The sequence below is a fragment of the Aspergillus multicolor genome (genome assembly GCF_047715735.1).
Source record: "Aspergillus multicolor strain CBS 133.54 unplaced genomic scaffold BDW74scaffold_1, whole genome shotgun sequence".
NCBI classification, from domain to species: Eukaryota; Fungi; Ascomycota; class Eurotiomycetes; order Eurotiales; family Aspergillaceae; genus Aspergillus; species Aspergillus multicolor.
The window spans coordinates 1795559-1810582 of record NW_027395952.1 but is presented as its reverse complement, the minus strand read 5'-3'; the positions used below and the strand labels follow the sequence as shown (position 1 = coordinate 1810582).

The following is a 15024-nucleotide window of genomic DNA, read 5'->3' as shown; positions in this document are numbered from 1 at the left end:
GCGAAAGAAATGATTTACAGCCTTCGCCAGTCAATCGCCTTGTACATTCTCCGCGACTTTCTCCAAGAAGTCTAGTATCTTACACCGGAGGCGATGCTCAGCCTCCACCACAATCCAACAGGTAAAGGCAATTGCGTCCCCGGTGAGGTTACCTGAATGAAACCCATTGGGATTTAGGTCTCGCTCGTCCTTGATATTGGATGGCTTGGTGCTACCAGCATCGACTCGTGCCGTCAAGCTTGTTAAGTGATCTTTCTGTAATTCAGCCGGGTACATCGGCGACTTTTCAGAAATATCATAGACTCTGAGCTTGCCTAAAAGCGTCTTTGCCTTGTTCGGAGATTCGCCAGTTTTCACTGACTTGCGTGATCCCAGTACGCCTTTCTCGAACGTTGCAATGAGAGTATGATCGGATACCCGAACAAGCTGCGCAGCATGGACAGTTAGCAATGTCTCTCTTTTGAAAGGGTAATGGGTCTCACTTTCATGCTATGCGACCATCCTTTGGCCTTGGTCATATATCCAGTCGCAAACATCCTCGTTCCTGACCAGCGATACCGCACGCCTTCGAGCTCCCATTCAACACTGCGCGACAAGATCCCCATCCTCTGCATTCGAATCATCACCACCTTCCCCTGGACCACCTTCTTCTCGTCAATCTCTACGGGCTTCTCTTATCTTCCGAACCGCCTTCTCCACTTGTTCTTCCTTTCTGCTTTCCGTCTCTGTCGTCGCAGCTGCTCGTTGTCTAGAACCTCCTGTACACCATCTCCAAGCCAGACTCGAAACGAATCCCACATACTCGAACGACGGGCGCGTCCGATGGCCCTTGTCGTCGGGGTATACTTGGGATTGTCACCGCGGTAAAACACCGGTTTCCACGTGTCGCTGTGCTTGTGCGGGACAGGATTCGTGACGAAGTAGTTTGCAGCGGCGATATCCGACTTCGAAAACAGCTGTTTTCGGCCTTTGAAGCAGCGACGATACAGTTGAAGAGTGAGCATAGGATCAGGGACCGCAAGTTTGTCGCTACTGTTTCTTTGGTCCATCATCGCAGATTTGCGGCAAGTCATTTATTTGACGAAGTAGTTCGACAAGGTGCGAGCCTGAAAGATGCAAGGACGTAGGCTCCATATTTATAAATCAAGCTCATATGCCAAATAGGAGCTCAGCGGTTCAATTGAGGCTTTGAAGGGCGTCACGGTGGCCGACAATTGTCTGGTCGAGTCTAACCTTGTTGGCGAATACGAGCAGAACCGCAGAAATGACTCCAATCAAAGCCCAGATTCGCGGAGCTCGAGGTTCTGTCCCTCGTAATCGTGCATTAGGCGCCTTTTCGAAGAAAGCTAAGCCCTGTTTTGCTTTTGTGGTACTCGTCACTTCGCTGAGCCCGACCCTTGTTTTCAGGGTCCCAAGTCTTCTTCACATTGGGATGGCTCATTTTCGCTTGTTAGATCAAAGAGTTCATTGCTTCATATCGACGATTGGATGACCATTCCACGAATACTTCTTGATGGAAATATTTTGTTGTGTGTTGAATCTTTCTGAGGAGTTACTTGGCCTTGAAGTGTTGCAAAACATTGTACGATACACCTAGGTACAGTTGGGCAAAAAAATATATTTTCGTACTTCCACACCCGTCTTTTCTCGCTACATACTGGTGCCATGGTATTTCCTTTAACTTACCAATGGTAATCATGCAAATATAGAGCATATCCTGCTAGAACCATGGTCGAGTCTACAGAAAAGAGGGTCCTTGGATGTGGTGAAGACTGAACGCTGCAGAGTGTTGTGTACCTAGGAGGTGGCCGGAGATAGCCGGATATATCCGGTGTCCTGACAAAAGAGGCGGTGAGTGAGGGCGGTAGACAGAAAGCTTCCCAGAAACATGGGGTCAAATTGGAGAGCTTTCTTCTCCCCGCTTCCGTTGCCATTGAGTTATTGTCTGCAATCATTCTATCGACAATGGCCTCTTTCTTCCCTCGCACTGCCTTCCGCACCCTGGGCGCTCTGCCCAAGGCTGCCCCCTGGGCCAAGACTCCCATCGTCTCCCCTCTCGCTCAACCCCTCGCTCGCCGCTTCATCGGCAGCCTCCCCCGCGAGCAGCCGCGTCTTCGTCTCGGCTCAACCGGTATGTCTTTACTTCCCTTGCCGCCAATTGGCCTAGCTAACATCACTGCTACACAGCTCCCAACTTCGAGGCTCTCACCACCCAAGGCCAGATCGACTTCCACCAATGGATGAACGGCTGCTGGACGATCCTCTTCTCCCACCCGGCCGACTTCACACCCGTCTGCACAACCGAGCTCGGCGCGTTCGCCAAGCTGAAGGGTGAATTCGCGAAGCGCGGCGTCAAGATGATCGGATTGGTATGACCCTCGAAGATACCTGCATAAAGAGCTATGCTGATTCAGGCAGAGCGCCAACGACCTCGGCTCCCACGGCGACTGGATCAAGGACATCAACGAGGTAACCGGCAGCGACGTGCAGTTCCCTATCATTGCGGACGCCGACCGCAAGGTCGCCTGGCTGTACGACATGATCGACGAGTCGGAGCTCGCCAACCTGGCGGAGAAGGGCATTGCCTTCACCATCCGCTCCGTCTTCATTATCGACCCCGCTAAGAAGATCCGCCTGGTTATGAGCTACCCTGCCTCTACGGGCCGCAACACCGCCGAGGTCCTGCGTGTCATTGACTCCCTGCAGACCGCCGATAAGAAGGGCATTGCCACTCCGATTGACTGGCAGGTTGGTGAGGACGTGATCGTCCCTCCTTCTGTCTCTACTGAGGACGCGAAGAAGAAGTTCGGTGAGGTTCGCGAGCTGAAGCCTTACCTCCGCTACACCAAGTACTAGATACGGAATAGTGTACTCTAGATAGAATGTACGATTGGCTGTACTATAGAATCGGGCTCAACTTGACCCTCGCATTTCCTTCGTCCATCTCATCTCGTCGATCACAGCAAAGGCGGCACAGATTGGCAGTATGCATGTCGTCATCTTGACTCCAACACATGACTAAGCAAGGTAAGGAACCCCTCATGTTCTCCAAGTCCTCTGTCAGTGCCAGGTGTCGAGATCCAGTTCCCATCCAAATAATCCAGGGACAAGAAAACCATGGCTGAAAGCGGCAAAATAACAATATCCATCGACCGCGGCGGCACCTTCACGGACGTCCACGCCGTGGTCCCCGGCCGCCCCGACATCATCCTCAAGCTGCTCTCCGTCGACCCCGCACACTACCAAGATGCCCCAACAGAAGGCGTGCGCCAGGTCCTGGAGCAGGTGACAGGCAAGCCGCACCCAAGGGGAAAACCGCTAGAACTCGGTCCCATCGAGAGTCTACGCATGGGAACGACAGTTGCAACGAATGCGTTGCTGGAGCGGAAGGGCGCGCGGTCTGCGCTGATAACGACGAAGGGATTCCGCGATCTGTTGAGGATCGGGGACCAGTCGCGTCCGAATATCTTTGATCTTACGATGGCGAGGCCGGGTGTTTTGCCTGAGGCTGTTGTGGAGGTTGATGAGCGGATTGTGCCAATTCATCCGGCGTCGGATAAGGGTTGTTTTTCTGGCACGAGGGTTGTGGAAGGTGTTACGGGCGAGAAGTTTCGGGTTCTTAGGGAGCTTGATGTTGAGAAGGTTCGGCCTGAGCTGGAGAGGTTGAAGAGCGAGGGGTATCAGTCTCTGTCTGTCGCACTCGTCCATTCGTATGTCTATCCTGAGCATGAACGGCTTATTGGGGAGGTGGCGGAGGAAATGGGGTTCTCGGTTACCCTGTCTTCGAAGCTGCAGCCTATGATTAAGATTGTGCCGCGTGGGATGTCTGCTGCGGCGGATGCGTATCTGACTCCTGTCATCAAGACATACATCGACTCCATCTCGTCCAGCTTCGAGGGAGGCCTTGCCAACCAGCATACTTGTCGATTTGAGTTCATGCAGTCCGATGGAGGTCTGGTCGACTTTCGCAAGTTTAGCGGATTGAAGGCAATTCTTTCCGGTCCGGCTGCCGGTGTCGTGGGCTTTGCGGCGACGAGCTGGGATGCGAAGGAAAAGATACCTGTGATCGGGTTCGATATGGGAGGTACATCGACCGACGTTTCAAGGTTCGATGGCCACCTAGAACACGTGTTTGGTTCCAAACTGGCCGGAGTCCAGATCCAGTCCCCGCAATTGGACATCAACACCGTCGCTGCGGGTGGTGGTTCCATTTTGAACTCGCGCAACGGTCTCTTCTACGTCGGACCGGAGTCAGCATCGGCTCATCCTGGCCCAGCGTGCTATCGCAAAGGTGGTCCATTGACAGTCACCGATGCCAACCTTTTCCTTGGGCGTCTGCTACCGGAGTTCTTCCCTCACATTTTTGGAGAGAATGAAGACCAACCACTTGACCTCGAAATCACCACGAAGAAGTTCAAGGAGCTGACTGACACGGTCAACGCTGAGCGGAAGCAGAAGGGAGAATCGGAGTACACACCAGAGCAAGTCGCCTTGGGCTTCCTGAAGGTAGCCGACGAGTCGATGGCCCGTCCGATCAGGAACCTGACTGAAGCTCGAGGTTTCGAGACAGCGGGACACCACCTTGCCTCTTTTGGCGGTGCCGGAGGCCAACACGCCTGCCCAGTCGCAGCATCACTGGGAATATCCCGGATCATCATCCACAAGTTCTCTTCAGTCCTCTCCGCTTATGGGCTCGCTTTAGCCGAGGTGGTGAAGGAATCCCAAGAACCGCTCTCGACTCAATACGAGTCCTCCAAGTCAGAACTCAACAAGAAGCTGAAGGAAATGACGGATGCCTCAGTAGACGACATGAAAGACCAAGGGTTCGCACCAGACCAAGTCCGACACGAGCGCTACCTGAACCTGCGATACGATGGTTCCGACACAAGTCTCATGATCCTGGAGCCGGAAGACGACTCTGACTACCTGGAGAAATTCCGCGAACGACACAAGCGCGAGTTTGGATTCAACTCTGACAGGCCAGTGTTGGTGGACGACATCCGTGTCCGTACGATTGCTGCTTCAAAAGTCCGCGATGAGAAGAGTCCTCTCGTGCAATTGCGAGAAGCAGAGATGCGCGATATCGAAACGGATCCGGACCTTATCACCAAGACGTTCTTCGATGGCCAGACGGAGAGGCTTGATACGCCTGTCTATAAACTTGACAACATTGAGAAGAACTCTAGAATCCATGGGCCCGCTATCATTATCGATAACACGCAGACAATCGTCGTTGTTCCTGACGCGGTCGCAAATGTCCTGGAGACGTGCATTGTTATCGACCTAAAGGAAACGAAGTCACCCGAGGAGGAACCTTCTTCTGGAATCGATACCATCAAGCTCAGTATCTTCGGCCACCGATTCATGTCAATTGCCGAGCAGATGGGTCGAACTCTCCAGAAAACTTCTGTCTCGACGAACATTAAGGAACGCCTTGACTTTTCCTGTGCTCTCTTCTCGCCTGATGGTGGACTGGTGGCTAATGCCCCTCATGTGCCGGTTCACCTTGGCTCCATGCAATTTGCGGTCCGGTATCAGCACAAGAAATGGGAGGGTAATCTGAAGGACGGCGACGTGTTGGTTGCCAACCACCCTAGCTGCGGTGGGACTCACTTGCCAGATATCACTGTAAGTCAACCCCATCTCTTCATCATACATGCTAACAGTGTAGGTAATCACCCCCGTATTCGACAAACCCGGCGGCAGCGAAATCATGTTCTACGTCGCGAGCAGAGGCCACCACGCCGACATCGGCGGCATCCTTCCTGGGTCCATGCCCCCCAAGTCAACCGAACTCTGGCAAGAAGGCGCCGCCATCGAAGGCGAGAAAATCGTCAGCAACGGCAAGTTCGACGAAGAACGAATCACCGAGCTTCTAGTCAAGAAGCCAGCGGAGTACCCCGGGTGCTCTGGAGCACGATGTCTGACAGACAACATCTCCGATCTCAAGGCCCAGATCGCTGCGAATAACCGCGGTATCTCTCTAATTCAGGCCCTCTTTGCGGAGTACGGTATTGAGAGTGTCCAGAAATACATGTATGCCATCCAGGAAACGGCTGAGACAGCGGTCCGTAATCTCCTCAAGGACCTATACCGCCGCTTCGAAGGCAAGCCGCTAGAAGCGGTAGACTACATGGACGACGGAAGCCCCATCAAGCTCAAGGTAACCATTAACGGCGACGACGGGTCCGCAGTGTTCGACTTTGAAGGTACCGGCCCGCAAGTCTACGGTGCCTGGAACGCCCCCATTGCAATCACGCACTCCGCAATCATCTACTGCCTCCGCTGCATGATTAACGCCGACATGCCGCTCAACCAAGGCTGCTTGACTCCCATCGACATCAAGGTCCCACCGTCTTGCCTGCTATCCCCCACCAAGAACGCCGCCGTGGTCGGCGGCAACGTTGTCACGTCTCAACGCGTCACGGATGTCGTCTTCAAGGCGTTTCGCGCCTGCGCCGCGTCCCAGGGAGACTGCAACAACCTGACTTTCGGCACGAATGCCAAGAAGGATCCCGAGAGCGGGAAGGAGATCCCCGGATTCGGGTACTACGAGACTATCGCGGGCGGAAGCGGCGCCGGTCCAACTTGGGACGGCGAGTCGGGTATCCATGTGCATATGACCAATACGCGAATTACAGACCCCGAGATCCTGGAGAAACGGTATCCAACTCTCCTGCGGCAGTTTACGCTTCGTTCGGGATCAGGTGGAAAGGGCCAGCACCCTGGTGGTGAGGGGGTGATTCGGGAGATTGAGTTCCTAACCCCGATGGACTGCTCGATTTTGTCTGAACGACGCGTTCATCGGCCGTACGGTTTGGAGGGAGGCGAGAATGCGGAACCGGGCATGAACCTTTGGATTACGAAGGATGGGGATACGGGTGAAGATCATATGGTCAATATTGGTGGCAAGAATACGATTCGCGTTGAGACGCATGATCGCATTGTTATTATGACGCCGGGTGGTGGTGGGTGGGGTAGGGCTGAGTAGTTGTTTTTTATGATTATATGATGAGATACAATATAGACCAGATTGCATAGGCCACTGATGGAGGCCATATCCGCAGGGCTACATCATATCCACCGAGGTCCCCTGAACCTGAGCCCTGTGCGCTGTTCCGTGGCTTTCCAGAAGACTGGTTTAAAGTCTCCGAGAGGGCATTTCTAATCTGACCCGTAGACCCTGATTCATATCCACGTCATGTTCCACTGCAGTCCTGATATCAACTTGACGTCAATACCAACACCTTGTACAACCACCGGCAGCTATAAAACCTCCCAGCACACCTCAAATAACCCTTCAGACAATCAAACAAAACACACTCACACCTACCTACACCTCTCTATCTAGCAATTACACGCCACACAAACCAAACAAAATGACAACCTTCAAACTCAACACCGGCGCCTCAATCCCCGCCCTGGGCTTCGGCACCTGGCAAGACGCCGACGCACAAGAAAACGCCGTCCTGGAAGCCCTTAAAGCCGGCTACCGCCACATCGACACCGCGCGCGTCTACGGCACCGAAGCTGCCGTCGGCCGAGCAATCAAGAAATCCGGCATCCCGCGCAACGAAATCTTTCTCACCACCAAGATCTGGAACAACAAGCACCACCCCGACGATGTTGCACAGGCCCTGCAAGATTCCCTAAACGATCTGGACCAAGAGTACGTTGACCTCCTACTCATGCACTGGCCTGTTGCGTTCAAGAGGGGCTCCGAGCAGTTCCCGAAAACCGACAAGGGAGGCCCCGATGTCGTGGACACGGATTACCTTGATACATACAAGGCGATGGAGAAGCTTATCTCGACGGGGAAGGTCAAGGCAATTGGAGTCAGCAACTTCAGCAAGGCCGAGATCCAGCGAGTTCTGGAGAACGCGACCGTCCCGCCTGCTGTCCATCAGCTAGAGGGTCACCCCTGGCTGCAACAGCGCGACTTCGCAGACTGGCATAAGAAAAACGGAATCCATGTGACGCACTACTCGCCGTTCGGGAACCAGAACGAGATATACTCTCGGGAGGGCACGATCGGCCGGTTGATTGAGGATCCGGTGCTAGTTGAGATCGGCAAGAAATATAACAAGTCTGCGGCGCAGGTGACGCTTGCTTGGGGCGTTACGGAGGGGCATTCGGTGCTGCCGAAGAGCAAGACGCCTGAGCGGATCCGCCAGAATCTGGCCGGGGACTTCAAGCTGGACGAGCAGGATGTTAAGAAGATTCGTGGCATTGATCGGAAATTGCGCTTCAATGATTCGAGTGAGGACTTTGGGTATGATCTGTTTAAGGATTTGGATGGGAAGAAATAGGTCCCTAACTGGTAATGGGTGCGACTTGATATGACTTGTATGATATGATAATTAATAGTAATCGATGAACTTCATGATGACCCTTGTTCATAAGCTTCTAGATGATGGGCATGGGTATGCTTCCTTATCCGCATACGCATACGCCGCTCCCTACCTTTCCCAGTAAAGATCATCACTCAGCCCTCCCTACGTGGGGCAAACCAAGTGATCGGCATATATAAACACTAAGCTCCCAATTTCTTTCCTCCATCTCACTGTCCGCTGGCACCTCACCATTATCCAACACCCGACAATATGGGCCTTCAACACCCACTCCAGCTCCTCACTTGCGTCACCCTCCTCTCCACCCAGGTCCAACTTGGAGATGGAGCAACCACCCCAGAAACGCGTCCCTACTCAGCCCGCATGGCCGACAGCGTGATACTCCGCGGCCAAGCAATCCACGACGACTCAAGTGACTCGTCTGGCCTGTTACAAGTCGGGACGTTCCAGACGGCGCTTCTAGATCTAGTCGAGTCGCCCTCTTCTCAGTACCTAGAGCAAGACTGGGAATCTTTCCTTGCCAGAAGCGCGGATAGTGTTGTTGGATTGGTGGATAATGCAACCAAGGATACCCAGTCCCCGCTTGATCGGTTGAGTGTGGGGAAAGGGTTGCTCTATCAGTATGTTTTGTAGGGGGGAACCGAGCTTGGATGAAATGCTGATGAGAGCTGCGTAGGTATGAGCAAACTGGGAACGAGACGTACAAAGAGAGCCTTGATGCCCTGCGTCTGTCGATAGATCTCCAGCCGCGGAACCAATATGGTACGCAACCACTTTACCTTGACCCAATATCAACCCCCATCCCGATACTAACGAAGTTCAAGGGGGCCTCTGGTACTACGTCTACCCCAACTGGAGCTACCTCGACGGAATGTTCTCCCTCCTCTGGTTTCTTCCAATCTACACCACCACATTCACCCATGGCCCATCCAACAGCACCACATCAACTGGCTTCCTCTTCCACCAACTCGATTTCCTCTGGACACACTGCCACGACAATGCCACGAGCCTGCTCTTCCACGGCTACGACGCCTCAAAGACAGCTGTCTGGGCGAACCCAATTACGGGGGCCAGTCCGTATGTCTGGATCCGAGCGCTGGGGTGGTTTATGATGGGTCTTGTTGATTTCCTTGAGCTGCATCTAGAAAACGTTGAGGGGAGACTGGATACTTGGCGGAACCGGTTCATCGATCTCTCTAACGCTATCCTTGACACTGTTGACGAAAATTCCGGCGCCTGGTGGCAGGTCCTTAATGCGCCCGGTCGAGCGGAGAACTATATCGAATCTAGTGGCAGCGCGATGTTTGTTCATAGCTTGCTCAAGGGTGTACGACTTGGTCTCTTGGAGCAAACGAATGAGAGGAATTACACCGCCGTTGCTGACCGAGCATACCATACGCTCGTCGACAAATTCGTTGTTGAAAATGACGATGGCACTCTGAGCTACAACGGGACGGTCGGGGTCTGCAGTTTGAACTCGACGGCGAGCTATGAGGTATGTATAGAAAACCATGGAGACATCGTGTGATAAGATGGAATAGAGCTGACAGAGTGCTTAGTACTATACCCACCAGCCGCTTGTATACGACAGTGTTCTAGGCTCAGCGGCGTTTGTTCGGGCGAGTATCGAGCATGAGCTTTACACCTCATAGAAATGGCAGAGTAAGAGCGCCATTGAGAATAGGGGTCTTGCTGCTGCGCTAGCGAGAGAAAGTTGGATGGAGATCAGTATCCATAGTGAAGATAAGCATCCATGAATGTCACCTATGACTTGAGAAACAAATTTGAGAAAGAGCCGTGAAGGCTACAGAGAGCAAGAAGCAGTTAAAGTCGCCACCAGTATCGGACGGATGCAATGAACCAGTTGAACTGATGACACCTCTAACTTTGTAAGTGAGAGATCCAAATCCTTCATAAGTGAGCTGTATATCATTCAGGCCACGTCCAGATGAGGTCTCTTATGCGTCGAGTTGGAGCACTCGCACTCCTGCATAAACGTCCTCGAACATTTCGGCAGACATACGACCTTCTGCTTCTGTTTTTCCTGCGCATCGGCCAGGGTCGGAGCCGGAGCCGGAGCCGGAGCCGGAAGATAGGAAAGGAAGACCTTCGTAAAGGCCGCAGCCGTGGCCGCGGCATAATTGTGCCACTCATCGTTCTTATGACAGTCTGCATAGTCGCAGATCCCGCGAATGACCAGGCACTGTCCTGTAGCCATGACACCGGCGGCCTCCATCTCGACGCATAGAGCATTCAACTGCTTCCCAATCTGGTCGCGCACCTTGGCATCCTTGATGACCTGATTCCCAGAGGCGATTAGACCGTAGTGAACCTGCGCTTTGGGGGGCCAATAGCTGCGACGGACTTCCGGTGGCGTAGTGTCCATGCGCAGACCAGACCCAACGCTGAAACACGGGCTGAATAGGCGGTCTCTGCCTTCCCCGGGACACTCGTATTCTGGACACAGGCTGACGATATCCTGAATGTACTTATGAAGGAGGTTGGTAGAACGCCGAGGTTCGGATCGCAATAGGCTCAAAGTTGTGCGGAGCTCCCAAGTGGGTCGTTGGACGAGGCCCGTCCGAAGAAGCTCGGCACTGTCCGGGTGAATTATCTTGCCTAGATCGTGTTGGACGACCCTCGTGCTGACGACCACATCGCCCAAGCGGATGTTATATCTTGAGGGGATGCCCCCGCCAACACCAACGACGAGGCGCCATCGGATGGCAGGAAACGTTTTTTCGACGTCCGAGGCAACTCGTACAGCGGCATTCGTTCCGTATTCGTCGCATGGCAGGCAGGCTGCAACCACAGGGTGCTCTCCGATCCGTCCGAGGGCATATGTGTTATGGTCTGTCTCGTGCTTTGAGAGCCTGGTGTGCTCCGCATCGAATAATGCACGGACGGCCATAAGCTCCGAAGGTAGCGCGCAGATGATGACGATTCTATAGTCAGTGTGCGTGAAAACAGGTAGGACCTCATCTGTCACCACGAGAGGAGAATATTCATAAATGGTACGGTCAATTCCATTCCACTGACCTTGTTCGTCATCAGATTCAGATTCCGAATCGGCCAGGTTCCCCTTTCTAGGGTCTCCAAAATCATCCCATATCCATCCAGTGCTTCTGTTGTAGCCAAACACCAAGGCACCGGAGGCCTCAAGCTGGGGTTTGTTCGATCCGGCGAGCTGTCTGCCCATGTGTCGAGGCAGGATAGTCTGCGCTAGGTCTAAGTGCCCAGTGCCGCCTACCATGCATGTACAGTGAGACGCCAAGGACACGCGAGAGGGACTCCATACGATGGATGATGTCAATTGGGTTGGAATTGTGCCTGGGTTGTCATGACGGTCGATAATTCGACTGAGGTCTTCTGTGCTAACGGCCAAGTAGTACTTGTCCCATGGTAGCAACTCCCATTGAGAGCAGGCGTTCTTGTCTAGCAAAGGCTGGATCAATTCTCTAAATCCTCGGCTATACAGACACACAGCTTGTACGCCTCGGATAAAGTCCACCTACCCTTTACCGGCGGTTCTCCGTTTCGTGGCACGCTGCCAGATTAAATCTTCAAGAGTCGCTATCTCCTTGAAATCCCATCCCTTAAGACATGACCTGAAAGAGAGCACCCTGGAAAGGCCCTTTGCAGCTTCACCAGTAACCATTGTTTGGTAATCAATGGCCTTCTCGAGTACTCCGTCGAGAGCCTCAACCCGGTCACACACTTGATAGTAGATGGTGTTATCGTTCTCATCGTGTTCTTCTTCCGAGTATAGCTTTGAGTCCAGGTTGGTTATGTTCATCAAAACCTCCACTGCCGCAGAAATTGTAAAGGGGGCTTTGGCATCCTGAAATTGTTGTGGGTTGAGGAGAAACATTGACGCCAAATCATCCGTCCGATTCAACTCCAATGATGTACGTAGAAGATGCAGCAACGCACTGGGTCCATTTACCAACCAGCCTCGTTTACATTGGACGTCCCAGAGAATAAGGTATTTGCTGGAAAGGCTGGTCACCTTCGCCCGGTAGGTCCCACGCAAGATATGCAACGAGCGGTCCTTCTTCCCATACACCGCTCCATTGACTAGCCCGATCTGGAAACTCTGTTTTATCGAGACATCCCTTAGCAGACATCTTTCGTGGGTCCTGGGCAGCCATGACCTGTCAATTCGGTAGTTGGCATGGGCAGAGCCTGAGAGAGTTATCAACATGCGAATTTCTCACATTACCAAGACGACGTACCAGTAAAACATCGGGCCTTAGGGCACCATTCGACGATATGTCGACTGGTCTCCAGGTCCGAGATGGTAATACCTTCGATGTGATCCATACTACTGTCGAGGTAGGAGATACGCTCTTCATCCTTCTTGCAAATTAAATGCCACCGCACTATATCTCCGTCAAATGCCGCGGGGACAAGCATAGTCGAGAATCCCTTGATGAATATATTGCCGTTGAACATGTCGACGCATTGGGTCCCTGTCAAGCCCATTAAGGTATGGAGATTGAATTCAAGGCTAAGGTCTGGCGTTGGTCTCCTCGAAATAGGATATCCATTCACGAGAACTGGATTGCAAAACAAGTTCCGCCAACATTGCCCAGATGACTTGTCAAAGCTTGTGATATGCCTGACTGTCATACGAATGTTGCAGAAACGCGGACGACGTGGTTCTTGGGGAAATGGCTCAAGTTCGTCGAAATACGTCGATGGGGTGTAGACCGCAAGGCCATCATCGAAAGAAGACGAACGCAAGGCAGACCCGAGCCAGGCAAGTTGCTCCCCTACCTCGGCGATTGCTTCTGCTCTGCCCTTCAAGCGGACCCTGAATTGCGAGTCCTCAATTCACACCCTAAGTAGAGTATTGTTCACATGATACCCAACGCATGCCTGCTCTCCTGCAGTATGGCTTCCGACGATCCGCATCAACAGAAGCAGGATGTCAGTTCCAGAGAAAGGCCAGGTTTGACTTAGATACTGTGCTGCCGTTGCCGCTTGTGATTCTCTGGGCGAGCCAGTAATGGTAATGGCTCGTCCAATTGAATCTGCTGGTTCCTCGTCGTATCCTTGCGCCCTGAGAAACCCCGATGGATCCCAATCCATGTTGAATGTCATGACATACGCGGAGGAGCTCCGACGATGGCCAAGACCTTCCTTGAGATGATCGAGGATGGATTGTCGGACAAGTAGTTGCACATGGTCTCCGGTACGGAGGTAGAGCTCTTGCCTGATAATCTGTACCAACTTCTGATAGGACGTATGAAATATGATAGACTTGAAATCCCGCTCTTCTGGACCCTCGGGGGTGCATTTGACTTCTGGCAGCATTGCCAGGATTGGGTCTATATCAGACGGTGTATCAGGGGCGGTAGAGGGAATGTCTGGTAGATGGTCATGTATACATGCCAGCTAATCCTTCACCACGTCGTCTCGATTACCGCACATCGTACCGGCCTCTGAAATCCTGATTTGTGCAGACGCTTCGTGCATATACGTCTCCTGCACAGCACTCACGATATCACTGTTTTCGAGGAATATCAGTGTTTGCCCATTGGCATTTTTGGAGGGGGAGGGTGGACCAACTTTCGGTGTTGTAAAAGGTACTTGCGATCCTGCCCAGAATAACAGCTTCGACGGTTTTCCCATCTCAAGGTCTCAGCGAACATCTCTAAGTGTATAGGAAGCCTACCCCAGAGCCCTTCTAAACGTTCCAAGTCCAGCTCCTCTGGCAAAGTCCTGCTGAGTAGATCCTTCGCAAGTCAAGAGACACAACCATCGTCTGACAATGTTACCGTGTGTGGGCAGTCTACGAACTCCCAGGGGTTCACCTGCACCTCATTGTCCCCAACGATTCCAGTTCCCCGCTGAGACAATTCCAAATTGAGAGGCCAGGAAGGGTCCGGCTGCGCATTGGCTGACACCCCGGTTGCGTCCGGCGGGGCGGTAATTTCGATGCCCTTCTTGAGTTTCTTTGGGACCGGGTCAGAGTCGGCAGACGGACTTCGAGACAAACTCTGCTCCATATTCCGCCTCTTCAATGTCTTCAAATCTTCTCGTTTGGAGCCCAAATTGCCTGAGCGATCCGCGTCTTCCAATCCTGAGTGAGAGCGGGCCACTACCGCCGCCTCGGCGGTCCCCCAATCCCACCCCCCATGGCAACGAACACACCTACCCGCAACAACGACAAACCGATCATGCGGAGCGCTACTGCAGCTTTCTTCTTCTGCATCAGCGATCGAGGTCCGGATAACGTGCGCCGACGGCTGGCTGCATGAGCTGTAGATATAGTGGTTCTTGAAGAGGTTGCACATTGCGGTCTAGCAGTGTAGAGTTAGATCCTGAGGTAAAGAAACGTCATTTGCTTTTCAGTATCAAGCAATCAACAGCATTCCTAAAGATTGCATTTGCTTGAAGTGGAGAGAGGGAAAGCGGGGTGATCATTCAGCCGCATGACGTGGCAGAGTTGCTGCAGGTGAGTCAAGGGTCTTCGTAGAGATGACCCCGGTCGACTGGTGAAACGGTGTATCCAACCAATGCCTACGTATGTAACTGGCCGCCGAGGTTGGACAACGTCTCGCTACAAGGCTCGGTGCGGCGGCAAGATACAGCCATAATTGATTGGATCAACAGAGCCAAACTCACTTCACTAGGCGTCCGGATAGGCCTCCCTTTGCCAACAGTT

The 15024-nt window shown here is 52.9% G+C and overlaps 6 protein-coding genes across 6 annotated transcripts; 4 read left to right on the top strand and 2 right to left on the bottom strand.

Moving 5' to 3' along the window:
* Positions 1-30: 30 nt before the first annotated feature.
* On the bottom strand, positions 31-1049 carry BDW74DRAFT_172630 (uncharacterized protein; the record flags this gene model as incomplete). The annotated part of the gene is made up of 3 exons (XM_073727597.1): positions 31-426; positions 483-661; positions 803-1049. The coding sequence occupies 3 exons, from the start codon at positions 1047-1049 to the stop codon at positions 31-33; spliced, it is 822 nt and encodes a 273-aa protein (XP_073589890.1).
* Positions 1050-1965: 916 nt separating this feature from the next.
* BDW74DRAFT_172629 (peroxiredoxin) lies at positions 1966-2856 on the top strand (the record flags this gene model as incomplete). The annotated part of the gene is made up of 3 exons (XM_073727596.1): positions 1966-2131; positions 2188-2369; positions 2419-2856. 3 exons carry the CDS (start codon positions 1966-1968, stop codon positions 2854-2856), a joined length of 786 nt encoding a protein of 261 aa, XP_073589889.1.
* Positions 2857-2975: 119 nt separating this feature from the next.
* BDW74DRAFT_5960 (5-oxoprolinase) lies at positions 2976-7046 on the top strand. Its single transcript, XM_073733254.1, has 2 exons — positions 2976-5628; positions 5672-7046. The coding sequence occupies exons 1-2, from the start codon at positions 3118-3120 to the stop codon at positions 6989-6991; spliced, it is 3831 nt and encodes a 1276-aa protein (XP_073589888.1). The 5' UTR covers positions 2976-3117; the 3' UTR covers positions 6992-7046.
* A 511-nt stretch (positions 7047-7557) lies between these two features.
* BDW74DRAFT_142498 (aldo/keto reductase) lies at positions 7558-8319 on the top strand. The gene has a single exon (XM_073722734.1). The coding sequence runs from the start codon at positions 7689-7691 to the stop codon at positions 8307-8309; it is 621 nt and encodes a 206-aa protein (XP_073589887.1). The 5' UTR covers positions 7558-7688; the 3' UTR covers positions 8310-8319.
* A 284-nt stretch (positions 8320-8603) lies between these two features.
* On the top strand, positions 8604-10003 carry BDW74DRAFT_172626 (uncharacterized protein; the record flags this gene model as incomplete). Its single annotated transcript, XM_073727595.1, has 4 exons — positions 8604-8971; positions 9028-9113; positions 9176-9846; positions 9911-10003. 4 exons carry the CDS (start codon positions 8604-8606, stop codon positions 10001-10003), a joined length of 1218 nt encoding a protein of 405 aa, XP_073589886.1.
* Positions 10004-10284: 281 nt separating this feature from the next.
* Positions 10285-12806, bottom strand: BDW74DRAFT_172625 (5'-methylthioadenosine/S-adenosylhomocysteine nucleosidase family protein; the record flags this gene model as incomplete). The annotated part of the gene is made up of 3 exons (XM_073727594.1): positions 10285-11809; positions 11867-12536; positions 12587-12806. 3 exons carry the CDS (start codon positions 12804-12806, stop codon positions 10285-10287), a joined length of 2415 nt encoding a protein of 804 aa, XP_073589885.1.
* Positions 12807-15024: the final 2218 nt, after the last annotated feature.

Excerpts from the sequence above, each read along its gene's own strand:
- BDW74DRAFT_5960 (XM_073733254.1), top strand. The coding sequence starts at position 3,118 with ATGGCTGAAAGCGGCAAAATAACAATATCCATCGACCGCGGCGGCACC. Across the intron at positions 5,629-5,671 it reads CTCACTTGCCAGATATCACT|GTAATCACCCCCGTATTCGA; the intron begins GTAAGTCAACCC and ends CTAACAGTGTAG.
- BDW74DRAFT_142498 (XM_073722734.1), top strand. The coding sequence starts at position 7,689 with ATGCACTGGCCTGTTGCGTTCAAGAGGGGCTCCGAGCAGTTCCCGAAA.